General features: G+C 43.6%; 1 protein-coding gene across 1 annotated transcript; it reads right to left on the reverse strand.

The window, feature by feature from the left end:
* Window positions 1-1,503: 1,503 nt before the first annotated feature.
* Window positions 1,504-20,705, reverse strand: PDC (phosducin). The gene is made up of 4 exons (XM_005487029.3): window positions 20,559-20,705; window positions 6,108-6,191; window positions 4,296-4,456; window positions 1,504-2,494 (listed from the first exon to the last, which is right to left on the reverse strand). The coding sequence occupies exons 2-4, from the start codon at window positions 6,166-6,168 to the stop codon at window positions 1,970-1,972; spliced, it is 747 nt and encodes a 248-aa protein (XP_005487086.2). The 5' UTR covers window positions 6,169-6,191; window positions 20,559-20,705; the 3' UTR covers window positions 1,504-1,969.
* Between the last annotated feature and the right edge of the window lie 1,360 nt (window positions 20,706-22,065).

A 22,065-nucleotide genomic window follows, 5' to 3' on the forward strand; every position in this document is an offset into this window, starting at 1 on the left:
GGCTCGATGCCACATTTGTGTTTGCTCTTTGGTTTTTGTTTTTTAAATTACAGGTAGAAGCAAATCCTGCTTAAGCACGTTAAATCTGTCTCTTAAATTGGAGTGTCAACTTACACAGTAGCTGTAGGTGGAGCTTCTGTGGTGTTTTTGTTGGAGTTTTGTGCTTTCAGCCTTGTTCTCAGAAAAATGAAGCTTATGTGATGAGTCTGCTGATGTACACCCTCATAGCTTTTAAAACAAGCTGGATAAAGAGGGAAAGTTCTCACTGAAGTTAAGTTCCCACAGCTTACATGGAGATTTTTTTGGTGTGCAGAGGATAGAAATTTTTCATGTCTCTTCTTTAAAAGATGTCATTAAATGCAAGAGAAATATTGTTCTGCTGTTCAGGTAACTGGTTACTTTTGTGATGGACAAAGATAATTCAGTATTTTCTACCTAAACTCCTGTAAGGTCATTGGATTTTCATGCTGTTGGGTGCAGCTGAAAGTGGTAGATCCGCAAATATTCTGAAGAGACAAATGAAATGTTAGGATGAAAGTGGCTTTACCTGAGGGGTCAACTTCATGCTTCAGTAAGGGGAGAGAGGACGTCTCCAAGGGAAAAGCTTTATTTCCCTTGGAATTCCATCAGAAAGACTTGGGACAATCTCTCATTCAGCAATTTACAGCATGGAAATCATGACATTTTAGGAACATGCTGTTGGGATTCTTGGTGTAATCAAGTCATGAATTGTTTTACAGGTTAGAGAAGATTGTAAGTGAGATGATAATGAACTTCATTTGCACTGCTTAGTGTGCATGATGTGAAGTTTCTGGAGCTCTGTTAAAATAGTCATCCATGGAAAAACAATTCAGTAGCATTTTAATAGAACAAAAGGAAAAATAAACAAACAAAAGAGAAATAGTCTTTAACATTTTGACAATCTCAAATATTATAAACTAATCTGCTGTTAAGATCTTTAGTAAGATAAAAGTACTTCCATCCCCAGTCAAATCCAGCCTTTAGCTTTGCCTGTCTGCAGAAGTCTCTGAAGTGTTTCTAATGTTTTTGTTGTTTTGTACCAGAGAATGTCTATAGTAAATTTATCCCATATCTTCCACTCAATCAGATTATTAAATTGTAGTTCTCAGCAGCTTCCCTTTAACAAAACTTAAAACTTGGATTTTAGTAAATATCTGGTGATACTTACTAATATTTCATGTTTCTAAGGGTAACGTTATGTACTACCAATATATTCCACACTTCCAATGGCAGGTTTTGAGAGCTGATAAGCTTTATTCAGAGTTATTACATAAGCATAACATACTTTTCCAGAAAATCACAGGCATTTTAGATGCTGCTGCTCAGCATAGGGAGCACTGATGAACTGAGATCAGCTGATGCTGTGTCTGTGTCAGCTGTTTGGGTGAAAAGCTTACAGGAGCACCGAGCTAACTTCTCCCTTTGCATCAGTATTGAGTATTAAATGTGGAATGAAATAATGACCTAGATACTTGAGCCATTTAGGAGTGCAGGGACTGTGGCCTATTTGTCTGACCTTAAAATTGCTTGTTCCTGCCAAAGTTGGTAGAAGTGAATCAGGAGCCAGGACTGCTGTAACTCCAGAGCACTGAGATGGCTTTTTGTGTGCACAGAGGGATGGACCACTCCTGTCCCCACTGAGATGAAGGACATGTGTTTTGTGGAGAGAGGCATGGGCCCTCAGTTTGTAGTTTGTTTATCCTATATTTCTTAAATATCACTGCTGTTCTTCCTATTACTTGTGGCTGGCATAGAAGTATGTGCAGGACTGCCAGCTGTATGTGTTGTAAGTAGAATTCACATGCTAACAGTTAAACAGTTTTTATATCTTTATTTGTTACAAGTAAATCAGCAAGGACAGCCTTCTCTAAGTGGGATGGGCATTACTGACATTGATTTACAGCTGACTGAAGAGAAAGGGGAGGCAGTGAGGACTCTGGCTCTAATATTATTCAACATCTGGCTCATCCGTGCCGTTTCCCAGCGCCGGAAGCTCCCTCTCGGGTAGCAGCCCATACTCATTTAGGAAAGCCTCCACATCCACAGCAAAAAACTCCTCACCGAACTGTTCAGAAACACTAATGAAATTGCTCAGGAGCTCCCCAGCCTTGTAGACCAGCAGGGAGGGGAGCACCTCGCTGGAGAAGCGATCCCCGGCTCCCGTGCTGGAGGCCTTGATCTTGCAGAACTTGACGGTGGGGTACTCAGCCGCCAGGCAGGCCAGGCTGCTGTTGAGGGCCTCGCAGCCCTTGACGCCGTCCTCGTAAATGTGCACGATGACCGTGGTGGTTTTGTGCTCCTTCTCCACGGCCTCCAGGAACTGTTCCCCATTCTGCAGCTCGCACACGAAGCCGAACTTGGGCCCGAAGCTGAGGCGCTGGTGCATGTCCTGCATGCAGCGCTTGCGGTACTGCTGCAGGCAGCTCTCATCCTCCTGCGCCGCGTGGATCAGCTCGTACTCCTGCATGCTCATCTGGGGAGAGCCAAAGAGGGACGTGAGGGACTGGAGGCCCCTTGGGGCTGGGATGGGGATGGACAGACCCCCCCTGCTGTCTGGAGAGCACCAAAGCTGAGCTAGAAGAGCCATCACTCCCTGCAGTAGCTCTGTGTTGTCATTATACTACAAGAGTTCTATTATCATTACATCGCATGAGTTCCATATTGCTAGAGTTTCATACTGCCTTGATGTTTCTCATAGACAGCCCCTCTAAGCACTGACTTGTCCCTGCAGTAACCAACCAATCCACTCTTTTATAACACTCTTCTTATTGGCTACAGCTGCGGCCTGCTAACATCAGGCCTGCTCCTAATCTTTAGTAATTGGTTCAGCTACAACACTTTAGGGGATAAGATTATATCCTATACCACCTTCATTTACCCATACTGTATCCCCCTAAGCTCCGGGAGGTCTTTTGGAGTGACAGGTGAAGATCCTGTCTCAACGCTTGCCTGTCAGCATGATGGGAATGAAGGCAGCGGCAAAAATCTGGCAAAATTGATGGATTCAATTTTTAATTAAAATCAAAATTGATTAAAATTTCCACCAAGAGTTGGTGGAAATTTTGCCAGTAGTGAAGCAGGCTTAATTCCTGTGCTATTGGGTGTGACAGTGTTCACAGGGGTCCGAGGATGAGGGAAGAGACGAGGATCTGACTCCATGTTTCAGAAGGCTTGATTTTTATTTTATGATGCATATTATATTAAAACTATAATAAAATAATAGAAAGCTAGCTAAGAATAGAAAAAGAAAGAATGATAACAAAGGCTTGTGTCTGGGACACAGAGTCTGAGCCAGCTGACTGTGATTGGCCATTAATTAGAAACAACCACATGAGACCAATCACAGATCCGCCTGTTGCATTCCACAGCAGCAGATAACCATTGTTTACATTTTGTTCCTGAGGCCTCTTAGCTTCTCAGGAGAAAAAAATCCTAAGGAAAGGATTTTTCAGAAAATATCATGGCTACAATTGGGTGTTTGGTTCCCCTCTGTTTCAGAATCAGTAAATGATCATGAGTAGTGATGTTCTGGCTCAGAGCTCTATCCTGATTTACAGGTTTTTAAACCTGCTAAAAATTTTCCATTGCACTAACCAAGGATAGAGCATCGTGGCAGAGAAGGGAGGAACAAAGGTCAAGCTGTGCTGTGGTAGATGTGAAATACACTGCTTGTTTTACTGAAATTACCCTTTGCTTGAGAGAGGACTGGGTAAAGAGAATCACAGAGCCACTAATCAAGACTGGAAAAGCCCTCTAAGATTAAGTCCATCCATTAACCCAGCACTGCCAAACCCACCTCTAACCTGTGTCTCTGAGCACCATATTTCTATTTTTTTGGATTCTTTCAGGAATGGTGATGCCATCAATGCCTGTGCAGCCCCTTCCAATGTTTGACCACCCTTATGGGGAAGAAGTTTTCCTGATACCCAATCTAAGCCTCCTCTGGAACAACTTGTGACCATTTCCTCTCCTCCTGTCCCTGTTCCTGTGAGCAGAGCCCAACCCCTGGCTGTCTCCTCCTGTCAGGAGTTGTGCAGAGCCACAAGTTCCCCCCTGAGCCTCCTTTTCTCCAGGCTCAGCCCCTTTCCCAGCTCCCTCAGCCCCTCCTGTTGCTCCAGCCCCTTCCCAGCTCCATTGTTTTGCACATGTGTTCTGTCTGCATTGTGAGAACTCTGCTAAGTCACATGGAATTTGAGTGGAAAATTCAAGATTTTCTACCTTGTAGCAGGCATGTTTTATACAGAGCCAAAGTTAATTCCTTGTGCTTATCTTACCTTACGGCAGAATCTCTCTCGGGTGTCTTTGTCATCTCTGCTGAAAGATCTGTGTGGTGAAGACATTTGTCTAAGCATTTCTTTCTTACTCAGGGGTAAGGAGTCTCCATCTTCACTCTCTAATTTGAACTTCCTCCAGTCATTGATCACACCTTTGGGCCCTAAGAGAGATGCAGTTGGGTGAGAAAGTGGCTGCAACAAGAGGTTTCCTGAGAAGTTTGTGTTCTTTTATGGTTTGTCCTGTGCCTCAGTTTATCTGTCCCTACTCCTTCCAAAGCACTCTCCAGGAGTGTGACAACCAGAGCTTTTGGTTCAATGAAAGAAGAAAGAAAAAAGAAAGAATGAGGCTTTTTCTCACCTGAATCATTTCAGAGATCTGGTTTCCATCAGGATACTTTGGAAGGATTTTGGTGAACAACATGAGCAGTTAACATGAATGAGGACGTTGAAACATAATAAAACTGCCATGCTGGCCAAAGGTAGTGTTTTGTAGACAAAGATATGATTTCTTGATAAACAGGTTATTTAAATATTAATTTAAATATTTGATAAAATTTAAATATTATATGTGCATAAGGACTCGGAGTAAAACCAAGAATGCAGGACATTTGAGATTATTTTTAAAAACCCCAAAAAATACCTGTTGCACTGGACAAGTAATCCATAAGGCAAATGATAACTCTGATTGTAATGCAGATCTTGCTCTTTGGAGCTTCTTGATTAAACTGCTTAAGTTTTGAAATTGGGGAAAAAATTCATAATTCCAGGCCGTTTTTCAAAAGGAAAACCCTTAATCTGCATCTTAGACTATAAAGCAAAACCAAACAATATTTCAGTGCTTTCAGAGGTGAAGTTTCCTATGGAAAATTTAGAAAAGACTGGGTAAGCAGGTCTCATTTTCAGAAGGAAGATGTGATGAAAATGAGATGTGGTGTGTGTGTATATATATATATATATATACACACATATCTATAGAATGGTTTGAGTTAGAAGAGACCTTAAAGCTCAACACATTCCATTCCACCCCCTGCCATGGGCAGGGACACCTTCCACTAGCTCTGTGCATATATCATAATCTTGGCCACCAGCAGCAAGGCCGGTTGGGAAATAATCCTGGAGTTATTACAAGAGCTGCATTCATTATAGCTCCAAGGAAAAGAAGCCCTTGGAGCAGAGGGACGCAATGATTGGCATCCTGTTACCTGGCAGCAGGGTGGAGGAGCTGCAGAGCTGAACACAATGTCAGTACTTATAAAAATCCTGGTGATTGAGCACTGGATTAAAAAGAATGATGGCTTTGAGTGAGGTCTCTTTTTAAACCTTCTAAATGCTGTGCTGTGTTTGCCACAAGGGGCATTTTTAGCACCGAGTGTTACTTCTGTAAGAAGGAAAAAATCATTTTGCCTTTCTAGAGAAACGTTATCACCTAGTTCTAATGTGGGTTTTGTTGCTCTTTTGTTGTCTCTCTCCTCCCCTGGAGAGCAGAGTGAAGCAATAAACCACAGGAGTGAGGCAATAAACCAACAGGAGCCTTGCTGGGCCATGGCTCTTGGTGGCTTCGTCAAGTGTCCCCTGTGTTTGCCCTTTGCTTCAGGTTTGAGAAGGAGCAGCACAATTTTGTAAATTACAGCCCTTGTAATTTGGTGTTACCTGCCCTCCATGGGGGCTGTCATTTGCCCCAAAACACTTTCTCATTGCCTTTGGAACCTGGGTTTTTGTGCAAGAGGTTTGGCCACTGGAATTCTGGGCTTCCCCAGTGAACACTGACAGTTTAACTTATTTTTGGGAAAAAACCCCAGTTAGTTTCCTTGCCTGTATGTGTTGCCTGTCCTTCAAAGTCTTCTTCCAAGCTGGTGTTGGCATTTTCTTCCATTTCAGTGGCTGGAGTAGGAGATGCTGCAAGTCCCAAAGGGAGAACAGTTAATGACAGGATAGCAAAGGGATAGACTTGCAGCAGGTACAGCACAGTGTGTAATTTCCTGTAGCTGGTGAGTATCAGTGAAGATCAAAATACACAGGGTAATTATGGAGCTTGTCATTGACCCACAGAAAGCAATTGGGATATATGTCAGTCTCCTTAAAACTGTGCCTGGCCAGATTCTCAGGTGAGGGTTCCTTCATTACGCTCTTCCTTCCCAGTCACTGGTGAATATCAGGAACATGGTCATGGGAAATAGTGGGTGTAAAACTTCCTGCAGTGGAAATGTGTACTGAGTATTTCCTTACTAATTTTTTAATCCCTCTTGAAATTGTACCCTATTAATTTTCTGAGTGCTGTAAACATTTATTTTTAAGGGTTGCCCAAATTGCTCATTTCACATACAGAAAATGGAGCCAAATATTTGAACATGTTGGATAAGAGACCTCTGAACATCCTGTAGCTGGTTGGGCCATATTTATTGCAAAACAGCAAACTGATGTTGGTTATAAATCAAAATCACTTTCTTGTTCCACCCTTTCCATAAACCAGGCAACCCAAAGAGCCAGATAACGCTCTCAGGGCACTGTGATTCACCAGCACCCTTTTTGCCTCTTACAGTGGAGTTTTTGATGGAGAACCACATTTATTTTGAGTCTTCCCACCGAGGACATGATCCCAGACCAGTGGTGCCAGAGCACTACTGAGTAGCAAGAGCTTTAAGCCAGGTGATTTGAGAGTTCCCATTAAGTCTAGATTAGTTTCAGCTGTTCAGGTGCTAAGTTAAGTTTTGTTTGACTTCACAGTACAAAGATGTTCTCATGCCATGACTGCCTTATTTAAAAGCTGCTGGATTGTTAGACTGGAATGATAAATAGTGATGTATCTGCCTTCATTTTCCATAGCACCATCAAAGAATAATGTGGAATAACAGCTGAGCAGGACACAAGGTATCTGTATGTACTGGGACTAAAGCTGATAGGCAAATGTGCAAATATGTGTTCCATGCATGTACTCATGACAATTAATCAAAACTTGTGGGAAACATTGCAAGTAAGTTTGGAAGAAAAGCAGGTAACTAATTAAGGTTCATTAGTATAGATTCTCCAGGTTGCTCTATAGATAGGCTGTTGTCACTGTAGATCCAGATTACCAGATCACTTGCTGTTCCCTCAGTTCTGAAATAGAAATCTGAACTAATCCCTTCTCACTAGGCAAAACTAAGAATCTTTGCCATGTCAGGGATGAACAGGTATAAATGCCAGGTCAAACCCTTAAGTCATTCCCTTGGCTTACACGGACATCTACAATAAGCTCTTCTGGCTGCTGCTGTGGATTTTCTTTGTTCTGGGGGGAACAAGAGGATTTGATTCTCTGTATGCTTTGCTGTTTCAGATCTTTGAGCTGAAAAACACAGGATATGAAATTCAAGGAACTTGGTTGCATGCTCAAACCAGAAAACTTGTCTGTGCTTTTCATGAAAGTTCTCTCTTCCCAGAGGTGGGAAGGGATTGCTTAACAAATGAAAGATCTCTGTAAAATTTATGTTACTGATCTATTGTGCCCCATAAATCTGTGAAGATTACATGAATCATAACAGCATAAAGGCTGTGTTTCACCATTCTTCTGCAGTGTGGCACGAGGCAACAACCCTGACTGTGCACGGGATGGGAGTGGGAATTCCTAAAGCTCAATCCTGTCCCTGTGACTGAGGGGGGCTGGGAGCCAGGCATGCAAACCCTTCCCCTTCAGCTCGGTGGGGCTGTAAATCCTTGTCATTCTGATCTCAGCCCCGGGAGAATGGCTGAGGCAGGTGTTTCCCAAGCAGGCAGCTGAGGACAAGGCACACAGGCAGGGTGGTCCATGGGAGGGTGCTCCAGCACCTCTCCTCAAGGAAAGCACAGCGGAAACGCTTGCGTGTCGTGTGTGGGCAAAGTCAGGCAATCAGTCAGGCAAAAAGTGGGCAGGGAACTCTCCCACATCCTCATCAAGGCTTGAGGTGGAGCTGTTGTGGCTGGCTGGGTTTTTTTTTTTTTTTTGAGGAGGTGTTCTTTTATGTGCCAGGCAAGCGGCATTTTCCAAAGTGAAAAATGAGCTTCCCAATAAATGGGGGAGTGTGGGTGCTGCCAGCTGTGGAGGCTGTGGTTATGCAAGGGCCTCTGTGAGGAAATGTCCGTGTGTAAGGCTGACTCAGCACAGCAGAGACTGTTACAGAGGAGGTCAGGATGGCCCATCACGAGTGTCTCAGAGGAAAAGGTGCCACCTGCTTGCCTCTACAGGTGTGCTGGGAGCTGGTGTGCCTGGCATGGGGATGGCTGGAACCCTCCTCTGCATCACATAGCAGCTCTTGCAAGAGCAGCAGCCCCATGGAGAGGCTCGTGTGGCTGCAAGTGGGTCATCCTTTGTTGACTGATAGTGTTGTCTTTTAGTAATTTCTTTAAGGTCACCTGAATACGGTCACCAGCCTGAGTTGGCCTGAGAGCATTGTTAGGCCCAGCACTCAGAGGCAGGGATTCACTGCATGGGGATGATTTGATTCAGCAGGAATGGCCTTGTGTCCTGGAGAATGACCATCCTTGGCCATTCCAACCTCCTCTTACAGATTCCTTACTGCTTTACAGCTGATTATTTTCTTTTTTTAAAAAATCATATTACTGTGCAATCTCTCAATCCCAATACACGACTGGCTCAGGGTAGGAGCACAGAGTCCCCCGAGAGGGTGTTGCTTCACACAGCAGGAGGATGTGCAGTGATGGTTACATGATGATTAATGTCATCACTGGAGTTAATTATGTCTCCTGGTTCTAAGGAAGCATCCACAGACCTTCCAGCCCATCAGCTGCCATTGGTACTGATCCCAAGCATTCCCCTGTACCATTCTGACATTCAGATGAACAGCAGTCTCTGGCAAGGGGGAAATTGCTAATTTAGAAAGTATTTTGTATTTTCATTCACTTTTCTCATTGGTTTTGATGACTGAAAGTGGCTCAAAGTTCAAATGGGTGTAACAAGTTCTTATCAGGTCTGTGGGTCATCAATGCACTAGGCCCTATTTTGTCACGTGTATGGTGGCTTTACACATGTATTTTAAGAGACTGATCATTCTATAAGTTCTTTACTTTCCTGTCTTTCTGACAGATTTTCTGAGTGAAGAAATGGAGAAGGTTCTTGTGTCCAAAAATCTTCTTAAGGAGGAAAAAACCCAAATGCAAAGTATAGGCCTGATGCTGCCATTTAATCTCTATAGCTCTGGATGTGTTGTAGATCAGAAGCAGAATCCCTGTTACTGCTGCTCATTCCCCTGGTGTCATTAAACTGGATGGGCCAGCCTCACTACAGGGTAGAAATAACCATTTAATGAAAGGGTTCCTTTTTATCCAATATGGAAGAAGGTTTACTGCTTGGTAACAAAGCACAGAATCATGGAATGATTTGGGATGGAAAGGACCTTAAAGCCCATCTGACCACCCCTGCTATTGGCAGGGACACCTTCCCCTATCCCAGGTGCCTCCAAGCCCCATCCAACCTGGCCTTGAACACTTACAGCGATGGGGCATAATTTTATGCCTTTGGCCTTCACAGAGATGTCCCTGTTTATCCAAAATTACAATTTTACTATTTTCTCCTGGTCTTATCTTCTGACGTAGCTCAGGAAGATAGCACTGTAGCTGTGTACTTGTAATGAAGACTTATTTAATCCTTGTAAAAGGATTGCAGCTGTAAATACAAAAATAGTGTCTTGCAATTGTGAGTTATAGTTATAGAAGAGAAGGAAAATAAAAGAAAAATATACCTAAACAAACTGTAAAAGGCAAGATGCATTCTGCAAATGACAAAGCCAACAAATAAAACTTGCTCTCCAATGAGTCTTTGCTGCTAGTCCAGTACATAAACATGAGTAATATTTTTCTTAAAATATAAACATGTTCTAGGCACAACTTTGCTGTGTTCCATCTGTGCAGATCCTGCTGAAAATGCTGTTTGTGTCAGGGTTTAGGTAAGCAGATCAGCAGCAGGCTGCAGGTCCCCAGTGGTCAGTGGGATATTGCTCGGAAGCAATGACATTTTGGGGACCCTTGAGGGGGACAGTGAGAACTGAGAGGTGTTTGGCAGTGAGATGTGGTTGCAAATCTTTGTGTCAAGCTCCCTGTGGGTGAGTGCTCAGCTGGGATGGGCTCCAAGTGTTCCCTTGGCCCTTGGGAAGAGTGTTTGAGCTCGAGCAGCACTCCCCTCTCCCAAGAGTAATTTGAATCTTGCTTCTCTGCCCCTTTCCCCTGGTTCCCAGCTGCAAATTTCCCTCCCTGACTGCTCCTGTCCTCTCTCCCACATGGCAGGTAATAGTCACAGATGTACCTGGCACAGGGGCAGCTTCTGAAGCAAGCAAGACAAGAGAAGGAGCAGCCACGGATTTAAATGTTCAGGTTGCTGAAATCTGGGGAAATTGGGTGAAATAACATGGAACTGGAGAAGGCATCATTCCCCCTGCCTGGGCAGTGAAATGGAGCGAGTCCCCACTCTTCATGTACCCTTGAGAGGGCCAGCATCCCCCTGTGCCTGCAGCAGGGACAGGTTTCCAACAAGAACCCTTGGTCATGGACACACCGAGGTTCACAGGAGGCATTAGCAGCATTATGTAATCAAGATCAATGCCAAAGCTGGGGTTCCAGCCCTTTGCTCAAGGCCCTTCCATGATCAGCAAGTGTGGAGCATCTGCAGCTCCCCTGGCACCACAGGCAGTCAGATCTCTTACAGGAAAGTGGCTAAAGACAGGCTTAAGAGCCAACCTGATTTGACTAATTGTGTCATCCCAAGGTGCAAGGACAGGATGATGGTGTGGCAAAATGGAAACATCCTGGGCTCACCTCAAGGAGAAAATGTGGTGCATCATGGAGTGATAAGGTCACCGTGGCTGGGAAAAAACATAATTTCAAAACATCAGGACTTGATTTGCTAGATAAGAGGTCACATGATGGGAATAAAACATAAAGCAGGCTGGGCTGATGCAGGGAGCACGTCACTGGGGCTGATGAGAGGGTTATGGGATTGGATTATTGCCTCTATCCGCTTTAGCAGAGTTATTCAGCTCTTCATTTGTGAGGTCGAAACATTTTAAATAGATGAGTTCAATGTTTCATTTATCCTTAAGGCTCTGCCAATTAGGAAATGCTTTGTGTGACTATCCCTGTTTTCAATGTTGTGTTGGGCTGCAAGATCATGGGATTAATAAATATCCCTTTCTCTTCCTCTTTATTTTAGTATTTCGAAATTTGGCCTATAATTATGCACCAGGAATTATTCATCTTTTCAGGATTGCAGTTATTTCTGGATATCACTCCAAAACAGGAAATTAGCTCAATGCCTTCACAGCAGTCAGTGACAGGACAGGAGGGAATGGCTTCAAACTACTGGAGAGTAGCTTTAGATGGGATACTGGGGAGAAATTCTTCCTTGGGAGGGTGGTGAGGCCCTGGCACAGGGTGCCCAGAGTTGTGGCTGCCCCGGGATCTCTGGCAGTGTCCAAGGCCAGGCTGGATGGGGCTTGGAGCAACCTGAGCTCATGGAAGGTGTCCCTGCCCATGGCAGAGGGGGACATTGGATGGGCTTTAAGGTCCCTTCCATCCCAAGGCATTCCATGATTCTGTGTTTCTATGATTCACTTCTACCAGAGCACCACACTTTTGTCTGGAAAGGTAGAATGCAGGACTTTTTTTATTTTTCAAAGAAAAATTACAGTTGTAATTATTGTGCCAACAGTATTAGTATTGCCAGTTGTTGCTATGTCAAATTTCATTTAGCATTATTCATTTCATGTAGCAAATTTCACTCAGCATTTAGCAATATTTTTCATTTGGAAAAGCCTAATTTTGTGTATGAAGTGGTGAATATCTTTTGAAACTTGGGATTCAAATATTGGGGCATGTTACATATTTGTTGGATCAGCTCCATCATTGTTACTATTGTGATGAATTAATCCTTTTTAAAAAATTAATTTGCCAGGAGACCTATTATTGATTTATCTTCTTCCTAAACAAACGTGGCTGTATCAAGCAGGGTGGAAGAGGAGGGTGGCTGGATACTGAGAAAATGTCTATTTGAGGGAAGGAACAGCCAACATTTTCAAATGCAGATTATTTAAGGGCACAAACCTCAATCCATGTTTAACCTCAATGCCTGCCCTGATTTGTCAGATGGATTGGACAGTTCACCACAGTGCTCTGCGAGCCTGGGCAGAGTTTTCAGTTGATATTTAAGTGTGTGTTTCTTTCTGAACTCCATGTTCATGTTTGCTAAAGTTGGCACATCCTTCAGAGCCTTGGTTGGAGTTTACTGCTGTATTTAGCAAAGTCATGATGGATGGCAGAAGCCCAGGGGAGAGATTGTGCATAAACTGAACAGATGTTTGCAATGTGTATAATCCCTGAAATTTGTCAAAAATCTCTTGTGTCAGGCAGTGACTGGAGACAGGCACTTGGAGAGGTTGATGGCTGGTGTTTTATGGAGAAGGGAAGGAACTTGAGTTTGTTGGGAGATTAATCAAAGGTCTAGAAGTAGCTACACTCTGAGGACTTTAACCAACTCTTACTGCTCCTTTCCACCAAAAACTGAAAGAAGCCTGTGAGAAGTCAACACTGGTAAAGCTGGAAGAGCATTCACTGTCTCTTTTGGGATGGGTTTGAACAAGAATGCCTCCTAAGGCTCTAGATATACAAAAAACCTGCCCACAACAAACAGTTAAGAATATATTTTTGGAAGGATAATATTTATTTCTGGTGGGGTTTTATTTTTGCTTTTTTTCCCTCCTTAGCTGGTTGATGTTATTTTCAAATGTGTATTTGCATATATAAATCAGTAGGAATATTTCCTTTTACTTTTTCCATATCTACACTTTGTTACCATCATTTGGAAAAAGCAGGCTTGACTTAGCCAACATGTTTCCTCTAAAGTTGGGTCTAAACAGTCATTATCTCAAACTTGAGAGCTTAGCAATAAAAAAAAATGAAATTCTTCCCAACAGCTTTCATATTAATGTGTTTTTTATTCCTGACTTTCTCTGAGCATTAACATCCATCCTCTGAGATGTGTGAGGATCTCATTTGCTGCTTTCCCATCATTAAAAAGTTAGATTATCTTGTAATTCTGACCCTCTCTCACTGAATTAGTGCCTTTCTCTGCAGCTGAGCCTCCTCTTTCCAGAGGACATCCCTTTGTGAAGGGAGAAGAGTGAACCATCTCCTGCTTTGGGCACTGGGCAAACACCCTTGACCAGGGATATTTATTGACTTTGTGTCTGTTGAATGAGATTTACACATCTTGTGGTGCTGATCTGGGTGCAAGGTGAGTCACAGCAGAGGAGTCACCTTGCTGTGGCAGGGAAAGGACAAGTGGCCTTGGGTGGTCAGGCAGTGGTGGAGTCCCCATCTCTGCAGGGATTCAACAGTGGCTGCCCTGGATGTGGCACCTGGGGACATGTTTTGGCCTTGGCAATGCTGGGTAAAAGGTTGGATTTAATGATCTGGGAGATTTTTTCCAACCTAAATTCTGTGATTCAGCTTGTGCTCTCAAGAATTTCTTGTGTTTTCCAGCCTGCCTCATTGGAACTCCTCCTGTAGGACTGGCAGAGCTGAGCAGTTGTGTTGGCTTGTGACTGCCAGGTGCTTCCTCTTCCTCCATTCCCGTTTTTATTCTGCTGCTAAAGCATCCTGAGTGCATCTCCACATCTTGAAAGATCTGACAGAATAATTTCCTCATTTCTCTTACATGGGGAGATCCAGAGGTAAAAGTGGTCTGTATTTGTCAAAGGCAGTGGAGATGCTGTCAGGAGGATGCTGCCAGTCTGGAGTTGGGTTCAGCATATCCAAAAGAGAAGAAAAAATTCCTCTATTGAACTGTAAAGCTGTGGTCAGCTGGATGTGGTTTTGGTTTGTTTTTTTTTTTTTAATTTACTTGACCATTTGCCAAAAAATGGAGTTACCATGAAATTGAATAAATGATGGTTGCCCAGGTCCTGCTTCAACCAGCTGCCTGTCTGCTTCCAATACCAGAACTAACATTGTCTCCACTGAATGAACCTCACATCCCTGTGGCAGCTATGATTGCAAGAAGTCAGTGATAATAGGAATGTATTTCTCTTATTACCTTTATTAATCAGAAGATGAAGCCAAAGCAGACAGGATTGTGTGCCCACTGAAAGCCCTGGAGTGTTTACATCAGGTCTGTAACTTCCCCATGTCCCAGAATCACATCCTGGCTGGGGTTAGAAGGGACCTGGAGCTCATCCAGTCCAGCCCTCTGTTAGAGCAGCAGGATCTTATCCAGGTGGGTTTGAATATCTCCAGAGAAGACTGCACAGCCTCTCTGGGCAGCCTGTTTCAGGGCTCAGTCACCCTCACAGAAAAGTTTATCCCATTCCTGCAGAGAGCTTTAATATCATTCATGTCATTCCAGAGGCTTAATGTTTTCCTTTGCATCCTGTAATTGACTTGTGATTATAAATGGTGAGCTTTCATCAGCTAATTTGTAAATATCTTTGCATGTGACTTGTAAAACTGCACAAAATTAGAATTACTATGCTTCCTTTTCAAAGCCAAGAGAGGCAAGCTGGGGTTGCCGTTATGCAGCAGCTGAGGCATGTACATGCATTTCTCTGAGCATGTAAATAAATGTCAATATTTGAAGCATAGGCTGATGGCTTAAAACACATGTGTTCCCTGTCCTGCTCCAAGACACAGCTCAGATAAACAGCAGAGCAAATCCTTTCCCCGGGACTTGCTTTTATTTATGTAGAAACTGGACCACAAATGCTGGGCCAGTTTCTCTGTGTACACTTGGTTGGTTCTAAGACTTTTTCACAGGGACTGCCATGGCTCTATGCAAAAATTAATTCCAAATATTTTAGCCTGCTCAGGCTATAGTGGTGTCACCTCCTGAAAAGCCATCTGACAGTATTCTTCGAGGCTTCTGACATTCACTGAGTGCAAGAGCATCAGCAGCAAAGCCTGTTAACAAGCAGGAGGAGAGACTAGGAGCTGGTTGCAGAGGAAAAGAAGGAAAATAAAGGAAACAGAATGATCTGGTTGGAAAAGACCTGCCTGTAAACCCCTCTGATTCATTTCATCCACTTCACGTGTGCACAGCAGCACCCCAATGCCAATTTAGCCCTCCCAGGGAGGGGATTTGGAGCTGAGCCCAGGGGCAGCACTGTGATTGCCCAGCTGCTGCTTGGCTCCTGCCAACCCAAGGAATGACAGCATCATTGATATTGATACTGTGGCATGAGGAGAGGGAAAAGTGCCCCAATTCCTTGGGTTCCTGTGACAACCTTGAGGCTGAATGAGTAATATGCTCAGCATAGGTGCCTGAGCATGGTGTTCCTGATTTAATTACCCTCTGCAGCAGCCCCAGCTCTTGCTGCCCCTGGGGCTGACGTGATAAGATAAGCCAGGTCCTGACCCCTTCTGTGGGCAGCAGGTGGCCATGGGATCAGCAGGAGTCAGGACAAGAGACACTGGAGGTGTTCTCAGGGTGGGTTTTCTCCTCTCTGCACGTTTGTTCCTGGAGCAGGGTGTAATGTTTGGTTGAGCCCAAGCCTGACTCCAGCTGTGAAGGCTGTGGCAGATGTGGGAAGTGGATGGAGGTGCAGCCCTAGCAGTGTGCTGTGCTTGGGAAAGGAGAGGAATTCCATGAGCATCAGAAGTAGTTAAATCTGATTTTTTTTCTAGGATTCATTTTCTAATGATTTTGGCACCTAAAGGCTTTTTGCTGTGGCTTCAGCACTAAATAGGGATCTATTTGTGGATTCTCCAGGGCTAAAGAATAAGAAATGAATGCAAATGAGAGAATTCCCTCTCCCTTTGGGAGAATCAGGCTCAGATACAAACACAGAGAGTATCATACATAGGAGAAAAACCATGTTTTTTCAGATTGCCATGATGTCAGAGATTTGGATTTACTTGGTAAATGACTGTTGCAGCATTAGCTGTCCCAATGGAACAGCTCAACTATGAATCAGTTTGTGAGAGCCTCATTTATCGATGTGTTCCAACAAGGTCTCTTAAAAGAAAATCAAATCACAACTTATTTAACTATTTAACAGCACCAGATTAGGCTACATGGCAGCAAATCTATATTAATCCCTTTACTTCAAGCATTGTAGGAGAGTCTTGGGTGATGCATCTGTATTCATACTGAACAGAAGGGTATAATCAAATTTTAAAGTCCTAAAATGATTGTTACTCTGCTTCAAATAAACAGACACTTTCTAAAATTAATTAAGCAATGGAATCATAGAATGGCTTGGGTTGGAAGGAATGTTGAAGGTTACCTTGGCCCCCTGGCATGGGCAGGGACACATTACACTGGTCTCCTAAGGTAGATGTGGATGAACACATTCTGCTGTGAGGTTTGCCATGGGCCGTAGGTTACTGAAATTGCTGAGACAATGTGTAGAGTCACCTGAAACCCTTTTTGGATGAGCTACAGAATTTGAGTCACCTTGAGAGGGTGCAGGCATGGATGATGGGGACCAAAATTCGCTCTCCTTGGCAGAGATGGTCCCTGGAAGCAAAGGGCTGGAAGTGGCTGTGGTGTGGGAGCTGAGGAAGCCCCTAGGGTCTCAAGGCACTATGTTTAGACCTCACACCATCCATGTCTGCCTTGTTTCCTCCTCTGGCAGAGCCTGACTTCTCCTAACCCTTCCTGAGCACTTACTTCATCCTGTTTGGCTTAAGGCTTAGCCTAGCTACTTTTAGCTAGGCCTTATTTCCAAATGTGCCTCTTGTCTGTGACCAAATGTGGAGTGTCACAATAAATAAACCTGGGCACATCCAGTGTGGAAGGGGGCAAAGGTGAGCAGCTGGCAGGTGCTGCTGCCTGGCATCTGAGGGCAGAATTGGGGCATCCCCAAGGCCGGTTGTGTGTGACATTGAGTGCCCACAGGACCCACCTCTGAACCAGTGCCCAACAGTGACCATGGGCCTGGAGTTAACTTAGAGTTGCCAGGGAAGGTGGTTCATCATTGTGTGCTTGCAGAGAGGTGAGGTCCAAGGATTTATCTCATGAATTCCTTTTAAACAGCTTCCATTTGGTTTAAGGCCTTCCTGTGTTGCCTCTGCTTTAAGCCTGGACAGCATCCCTGCTCCCAGGAGGAATGGGAATGAATGGCTATCCTTGGCTTCTGCTGGAGGTAGCTGTTTTTGTGAGATCCCAGCAATTCAGAAGGACAGGAATCAGCACCCTGGTTGTTTTATTTGTTACTTTGTGCCAGAATGCCACTCCTTTATTAGAACATGTTTTCATCTCGAATTACAGTAAAGACTTTAATTCCATTTAAAGCAACTCTGTAAAGTATTGCACAAATGGAATAATTCAAGAATGTTTTAATTATGTCACATCCTGCATGATTTATACTGCTAAAATGGCAAGGATATGCAAATAGGAACAAATGTCATTTCCAGATGCCATTTGAATGTATTCCTTTAATGTTTTCAAAACAAAGAGATTGCTTTTGTGGAAGATCAGATCAGTCTGCAGGAATCACTGCTCCTGCCATCCCTTTCTCTGATAGAATGCAGCAAGAAAATCTATGCTCACTGCAATTTCCTGGATTTTTCTCATTTGTCTGATCTCTGGCTGATAGATGTGAAAGGGTTCTGGGTCATCAAAAAAGAGTTCCTTGTTTTGGCAGGCAAAGATATGGAGCTATTTGTCAGGCTTATCATTTTTTCTCTGCATGTTGTTGCCTTCATTTTCCATGTCTGTCCTTAACAAAAATGCCAATACAAAATTGAAATGTTTCATTTTAGCTTAAAAAAAATTATTATTACATGAGGTGACATGAATTCACCAAGCCTTTCACTTGAAGTTGGAAGGGGTGGGTTGTTTTTTATTTGTCAGGAAGTGCAAATGCCATAATTTTGGCCAACTCTGCTCATACCCGGTGTTGGGGTAGACCCCATTTCTCACTTTCACTTTGTTTTCTTCTACTCATAGCCCTCTGATATCCTCATTCCAGTAAGCAGCAAAATAGGAATTTCTCTGGACTGGGATGCTGACTGTGGAGATGCTCTACATCTTTGTCTGGAATTCTGTAGGCACTGAGCATTAAAGGAAGGAGCTGTGGGATGCATTCTGCTCAACACAATAATATGTTGGTTTACAGCATTTAAATCCAGGAGACAATTCTCTGTATTTGGACTGAGGCTGAGGACTGTGCTTCTTCAAGCAGTTCAGAATTCAGTCTCACTGTGGCTGGCCGTGTGCCCTAGAGTGAGCCTCTTATGGAGTTTAAGATGGGATAGTGCTGAAAGCTGGTTACCAGAGTCTTCAGCTGAGTTCCCCATGTCCTTTGGCCACCTCACACACAACAAATCTGATTTTCTTTCCTCTCCTTGCTCACCAATGCCTGACAAAGTGGGCAGTACAGTCTCTGGAGGGGTTTCTGTCCACAGGTGCCTTGTGGAGTTAATCTGGTGATATGATCTCACTGGCAATGTGAAAGAACACAATGGGTCTAAAACATGGGATGGGAAGCTCAGGGTGATGTGGATTTTTCCTAAGTTCTTGCATTTCTACATTTAAGATTATTCTGAAGTTGCAGAGGTGGTGTCGAGTGAGAGTCACAATCTCCCAGAGCTGCCTAATCCTGGAATCCAGTGCATATATATGGAGAATTATTTCTCCACTGATTGCATTGGTCAGGCTCTGTTTTTTGCTTTGGAGGGCTGGAAGGGGGCAGGAAGTGCTCTTTGGTGCTGTGATTCACCCAGGAAAAACCTTTGCAATGGAGCTGAGGGTATGCCCATGAGTATTTTGAAGGTGTGAAATACTTGTAGGGTTTTTGAACTTTGTAAATGAGGAATTTGGGAACCCTGTGATGGCTTTGAGACCCACTGCTGCCAGAGGGAAATTCCCCTTATCACTGGAAACCAGCAGTTGAACATCCTGGTGTATAGTAATCATCCTTAACTCTGTTATTTGCTCTCAAGCTGTATTATTTTGATTATCTGTCATGCCCTAATGCATTTCCCTATCTTCTAACTGTGCTGTGATTATAATTGCTGGGATTAGACTTTTATATTTATAACAAAGATCAGCTTAAAATCCCACTCTGAAACAGGATGAAGCACTTCCATATAATTCTAGCAATCTGGTACAGATCAGCTGCAGAAGAATTGGTTAGGTTGAAATTATTCCCTCCTATCAAAAAGATGCCAAATACTTGCAGGAAACATGTAAAGCCATTGATTGTGCAGATGATACTGTTTGTATAAGGGGGTGGAAGCAAGAATCCAAGGTGTAATTTTGCCCCAAGGTTCTTGACCTCTCAGACCTGTCGTATTAAAAACATGCTCATCTTCTGGGGATCTCAGCTGTCCAAAGCAATCTCTCAGGGCCAAAAAAAGGGGTTTTGCTCCATCTTTTTATGTAATGCATCCTTTATACCTTTAGTTACATACCAGTCACCTCCTTAAAACTAGTTCTGTCACAGCAGCTACAGAGGGAATTGTCTTGTCTAGGGTACTTTTGGGTTATTATTGTTTCACACCAATATTTGTGCTCACCAAAACATTCTTTTGCAAGAACATGATTCTTGCAGGACCAAGCTGAGATTAGATATCTGGATAAGAAGGATTCATTCTAAAGTTAGCATTTAGAGTTCCTTGGAAGGTCCAAAATGGGCCCAGACATGAACATTTTCAGGAGATTCTCCCGGAGATTTGAGTCCTTCAGTCATCCTTCCGCAGAGCACATGACTCCATCCCAGCAGAGGATGAAGGAATGGTGTCTTTATATTCACTTGCAGATCCTTATATACAGGTTAGTATTCAAAGGTGGGTTACAAAAGAGTAGAAATCCCATTTTTGAATCAAATCAATGCCAAAATCAAATAAAAAGAGACAGGATTCCACGCAAGGAATATAAAAGCCTTGTTAAATTAGATACAGGTGTCACTTCCAATAGTCTGGGCACACACTGTCAGCAGGTCCAGGATCTGATTTCTAATGTATTTCCATTTCCCCCAGTTGACCCCAGCTGGAGTGAAGCACCACTCACTGCCCATGCATTCATTTAAAGCACAAATAATGACAGCTCTGGCAGCTCGTTGTCCTCAGCCTAATGAAAGCAGCCTGCCAAACTCACAGCTGGGAACCTGGCAGCACTTTTTATGTCACCAGCCCCATTTAACCCAAGCTGCCAAATGTGAGGCTCTTCTGAGAGACCCCATCACCTACATTTCTTTATTAGAACATTTCAAACACCACTAATACATCCTCAAAACACTATATTTTTTCCCCCTACTGAAATCAAGCTTGAAAGGCAAGGTTTGATCACAAAAATCATGGTACCTGAGAGGCTCAGTCACTCAGTTCTGCTGTTCCCAGGTGCTGACCAATGTCCTTGGGGTTTCCAGGAGAGGAGCTGGATTACAACTGACCAAAGTGAGACCTGGCCCCAGATTTACATCCCTCTGCAATGATGACCCTTGCAGAAATAGCTTTGGACAGGTAATAGGATTATCAGGAGGGAATTAGAAAATTCTCTTCATTAGTTTGAGCCAATGAAGCTGCAGACTGGAGAGAGGTTTAAAGGATTTGGTGCATAAATATAATTGGGCAGGGAGAAAAACAACTGTGCTCCAAGAGCCATCACAGATGGCACCTTGCTATTGCAGAGTCAGGTGTATTAAAAATGCTGGGATTATAGGAATGGTGTAAGAACACATTACTGGGTGCAGGAAAGCTGCCCTTACAATCATAATGGCCTTTTCATTTTTTCTGAGACTCCAGTTTATAAAAAGGATAAAAGTATTTACAGAATTTGTGCTAATATTTCAATAAATCACCCAGTTATACCCAGTTACTCATTAAGCACTGACAGGGCACAAATGAAAAAAGGGTGAGGGAGAATTTTGTTTTATGGAAGACTATAAATGTCTTATGTGGCATTAAGGAACATTAAATTCTAAGCGGTTTTAAATAAAAGGCTTGCACTGAAATACCCATATCTGTGGCTGTGACATGTAGTTGGATGCTCTGAAATCAAGAATATCACAGAATCCGGGAATGGTTTGGGTTGGAAGGGACCTTTCAGCCAATCCAGTGCCACCCCTGCCATGGGCAGGGACACCTTCCACTGTCCCAGGTTGCTCCAAGCTCTGTCCAGCCTGGCCTTGGACACTGCCAGGGATCCAGGGTCAGCCACAGCTTCTCTGGGCACCCTGTGCCAGGGCCTGCCCAACCTGACAGGGAACAATTTCTTCCTAACATTTTATCTAAATCTCTCATCTATTAGCTTAAAAACATTCCCCATGTCCTATCACTCCCTGTCTAACCAAAATCAGCAAATTTGAACCAGTTATAAGACTTTGACAGACAACACCATTCACAGGTGCATCTTGAGGGTTGTTGCTCCATTTGAATATTGAGCAAGAGTTGCAGGGTACCCAGAGCTTTTGGAATTGTATCTCTGGAGGGGTTGCTGGAGTGGCTGGCTGGCAGCTTAGGTTATCCCAGCTTTTGTTCTGATAACACTGAAAGCTCTCCAGAGCTCTGAGTACTTGTTAAGACCAGCCTTCATTAAGCCTCATCTTCCTGATGTCAGGAAGGCTGGGACAAGGAAAGCCCCTCCTTCTCCCAGTGGGGGAGGATCAGGTTAGGGGGCATTTTCACAATTGGGTGTTATCAGGATTGTTATCAGCCTCTGTCCTTGGAGTTTCTCAAACCCAGCTGGTGATCCCTGGGCAGAGTGATCTAGGTGGCCCTGCTTGAGCAGGGGCTTGGACTGAAGCCTCAGCTTGAAAAAAACCCCACAGTTCCAAGAAAGCTAAAATGACAACAGATTGTTTTAAAATGA

Source organism: Zonotrichia albicollis, chromosome 8, assembly GCF_047830755.1.
Source record: "Zonotrichia albicollis isolate bZonAlb1 chromosome 8, bZonAlb1.hap1, whole genome shotgun sequence".
Taxonomy (NCBI): domain Eukaryota; kingdom Metazoa; phylum Chordata; class Aves; order Passeriformes; family Passerellidae; genus Zonotrichia; species Zonotrichia albicollis.

Bases quoted from the DNA above. Each gene is read 5' to 3' on its own strand.
- PDC (XM_005487029.3), bottom strand. From the start codon at position 6,168: ATGGAAGAAAATGCCAACACCAGCTTGGAAGAAGACTTTGAAGGACAG. The intron at 4,457-6,107 runs GCAAGGAAACTA...CATCTCTCTTAG, and splicing joins AGGACAGGCAACACATACAG to GGCCCAAAGGTGTGATCAAT. The intron at 2,495-4,295 runs GTAAGATAAGCA...GGCTCTCCCCAG, and splicing joins GAGAGAGATTCTGCCGTAAG to ATGAGCATGCAGGAGTACGA.